At 35.4% G+C, this 3,284-nt stretch overlaps 1 protein-coding gene across 1 annotated transcript; it reads left to right on the top strand.

The window, feature by feature from the left end:
* Positions 1 to 622: 622 nt before the first annotated feature.
* LOC139866656 (GDSL esterase/lipase At4g10955-like) lies at positions 623 to 2,126 on the top strand. Its single transcript, XM_071854947.1, has 2 exons — positions 623 to 899; positions 1,012 to 2,126. The coding sequence occupies exons 1-2, from the start codon at positions 832 to 834 to the stop codon at positions 1,988 to 1,990; spliced, it is 1,047 nt and encodes a 348-aa protein (XP_071711048.1). The 5' UTR covers positions 623 to 831; the 3' UTR covers positions 1,991 to 2,126.
* Positions 2,127 to 3,284: the final 1,158 nt, after the last annotated feature.

The raw sequence follows: 3,284 nt of genomic DNA on the forward strand, positions 1-3,284 counted from the left end.
CGTTCACCACCGACAATATCAGAACGCCCCTTATTGGCCGTTTTGGGCTCCTTTTTTGCAGGGCTTCGAGCAATCAAGCATCATTCAACGAGTAAGTTTGGAGCGTTGTGTATTATTTATCAATTGTGTTGACAATATGAACCGTTGATTAATAAAATAATTGAATCGGTGAAACCTATCCCAAAACTATCTTTTACAATCTCCCTACCACTCTTTTTTCTCATAATATTATCACATCATAGTTATAGTTACACATCATAGTTATAGTTATAGTTATACTAGTTAAAAACTTCTCTAATTTGTCACGTCTATGGTCTTATACTACACATTTTGTGCTGTAAACTGATTTTTAAGTTAATATTAATATATTAATATTAAATATTAATTAATAATTTAATAATAATCATAACACTGTAAACATGTTTGGTTGTGTATTTGTAAAAATTGGTTGGGTATATATAATCACCTTAAAATAAACGCTAGTTGCACACTGCTACTTCATAATGACAACCAATTTCTTAAAATAAAAAATTTATGTGTATACAAAGTCAAAGTCAACTCCAACATGATTCTCTTCATTACACATTTCTTATCTTTAATCACTGGTACACGACATGTAACTCCCAAGAAATTTCAATGGCTAACACACTCTTTTGCCTTCAATCACATTGCATTTGCTAAATATATCTTCATGATTGCTTCTATTGTTTAAGCCTAATCATACACTTTATATGTGCAAAATGTATGTATGTATGTAGATCAACATAGCAACATCAGAACTATGCCAATTCATAGAAGAAACTAACCTGAAATTGAAGCAAGAATCAACTAATGATGGCTTCCCCTCGCGAAATATTTGATGTTTCGGGGCCTTTGCACCTTCTTAATTCTTTTGATTGGTATGTATCTTTGTTTGTAGATTGTAACTTGAAAGATTTGCTTCATTTTATTTTCATTTATTTTTATTTTCTTTTTTGAATTTATCAAATAAGTGTTTTGATTTTTTTCTAGGAGAAACACATTTCATCGAAGATCCCTTGCTGCGTGCCTTGTTCAAGGCGTCTACGTTTTAGAACGAGATCGCCAACGTGGAACAACCGGGCACGAGGCTCACGCACCTCCATGGTGGGAACAATTTCATTTTCACTTGCAACATGTTTTAGTTGACGATAGCGATTTATCTTTCTTCGGAGCTATTTACGAGCTCAAATACGCACATCCATTTTTCTATCAATCGGGTCCTCCATACCCACCACGATATGTCATAGCCTTTCGTGGAACAATCACGAAATCTCACACAAGATCCGAAGACATGAAACTAAACATGAAATGTGTATTCGATAAACTTGAAAAAAGCCCTAGGTTTCGTAGCGCTTTTGAATTGGTTCAGAATACAGTGACGAACGTGGGACCACAAAGCGTGTGGTTAACCGGACACTCCTTAGGTGCATCAATAGCAATGTTGGCGGGTAGAAACATGGCGAAATCTAGACTTCAACTTGAAACCTACTTGTTTAATCCACCATATTTTTCAGTCCCACTCGAGAAGATGATAAAAAACGAAACGATAAAACACGGTGTTCGGATTGCCGGTAGTCTCGTAACGGCCGGAATTGCGGCGGCGATGAACTATCGTCATGGGGCTCCGGATGAGGATCCGTTTATCGTGTTAGCTGACTGGACACCATATTTGTTTGTGAATCCATCGGATCCGATATGTGCAGAGTACATTGGGTATTATCAGCATCGCGAAAAGATGGAAGATATTGGAGTTGGAAAAGCAGGGAGGCTTGCAACCAGATATACAGTAAGCAGTCTGATGTCTGGTGCGATGGGTGGAGATTATGAACTGTTGCATCTCCTACCAGCGGCTTATCTAACGGTCAACCTTAGTCAATCTGATGATTTCAAGAAAGCTCATGGAATTCATCAATGGTGGCAGCAACATTTTCAATGGCAGTCTAAGCTGTATAAATTTACAGCTGATTAGGTTTTTGATTTTTGGGTGCAATATTGGATTTGATGTTTTTCTCAGTCTTCAATCATTGATTATTTGTTTTCTTGTTAACAGTGTAACAAACTGGTGACGTGATTTTCTTTATTTTTTTTAAGAACTTTGTAACTGGAATAAGATGTATATGGAGTAAAAGTCAAATATGGATGATAATTCTGTTTACATACGCATGCAGAGGAATAATTATTTGCATAGTAAAATTATGAATTATTGATTACTATTTCGCCTACTCTATAATTGAAGATGAAAACGACTAATGTACAATTAAGTTTTAGTATTATAAATACTCACTCGATTGTAAAGATATGTACACCATTCTTGAATAAAAATTTACTCTCTTCTTTCCTACTACAAAATTATAACACGTTATCAGCACGAAGAACTTCGTATGATCAAGGTTATATGAGAAATCACAAGTCACTAATTAAAGGACCGAAGGTGAAGAATATATAATGATATCATCTTCATCATATACTGAATCGTAAGAGGTAAAACTTCCACTTTATATATATTTATATTTATATATTATTGGTTATTGGATGCAGAGATATTTTTTACAAATTCTTATGCTACTCTTTCAATCCATACCTCACCTAATATACAAAATTAAAGTTGTAACATAAGGAAACGTGAACGAGACGCTTTGTGTTTTTTTTTCCAACTAGTGGTAAGCCCCTCTCGTTGCGTCGGGTTGATAAATTATTGATATTTTGCGTTTAGATAAACGTTTTGTAGAATTTTATAAATAAAGTGGAAAGGTCCTGATCACCCGTAATGCATCACACTTCAATGACCATTGGTTTGAACAATGAATAGTAGTATGCTTATTAGTATAGCCTATTGATGTTGGATTTAAAAAAAAATGGTAGTGGGTATATCATTACCTAATTGTTACATTAAGAATAACTAATATGGTGGTAATCGGTTTCGGTCGTAAACAGGAGGGGGAGAGAGAGAGAGAGAGAGAGAGAGAGAGAGAGAGAGAGTAAGAGAGAGATAGGTGGTTTTTCGAATATTTATTCGAACAAACTATAAGCCAAACACCATGAACAATCACCATTACCTTACTCTCTTCTTTTCCATCACCTTGTCTTCTTACTTCAACTTTTCACTTCGTCACCACCTTTGATCATCAACCCATCATCATCTTCAATCTCCAACACCACCCTCTTGGAAAACCACAACAACCATCGATCAAGCTACTGTATACAGCTTCTTTATTTCTGTTTTGGCCGCTACAACCATCCCACCACCTTCATCACTCCATCAA

The sequence above is a fragment of the Rutidosis leptorrhynchoides genome, chromosome 9 (genome assembly GCF_046630445.1).
Source record: "Rutidosis leptorrhynchoides isolate AG116_Rl617_1_P2 chromosome 9, CSIRO_AGI_Rlap_v1, whole genome shotgun sequence".
Classification (NCBI taxonomy): domain Eukaryota; kingdom Viridiplantae; phylum Streptophyta; class Magnoliopsida; order Asterales; family Asteraceae; genus Rutidosis; species Rutidosis leptorrhynchoides.

Bases quoted from the DNA above. Each gene is read 5' to 3' on its own strand.
- LOC139866656 (XM_071854947.1), top strand. From the start codon at position 832: ATGATGGCTTCCCCTCGCGAAATATTTGATGTTTCGGGGCCTTTGCAC. The intron at 900-1,011 runs GTATGTATCTTT...ATTTTTTTCTAG, and splicing joins CTTCTTAATTCTTTTGATTG to GAGAAACACATTTCATCGAA.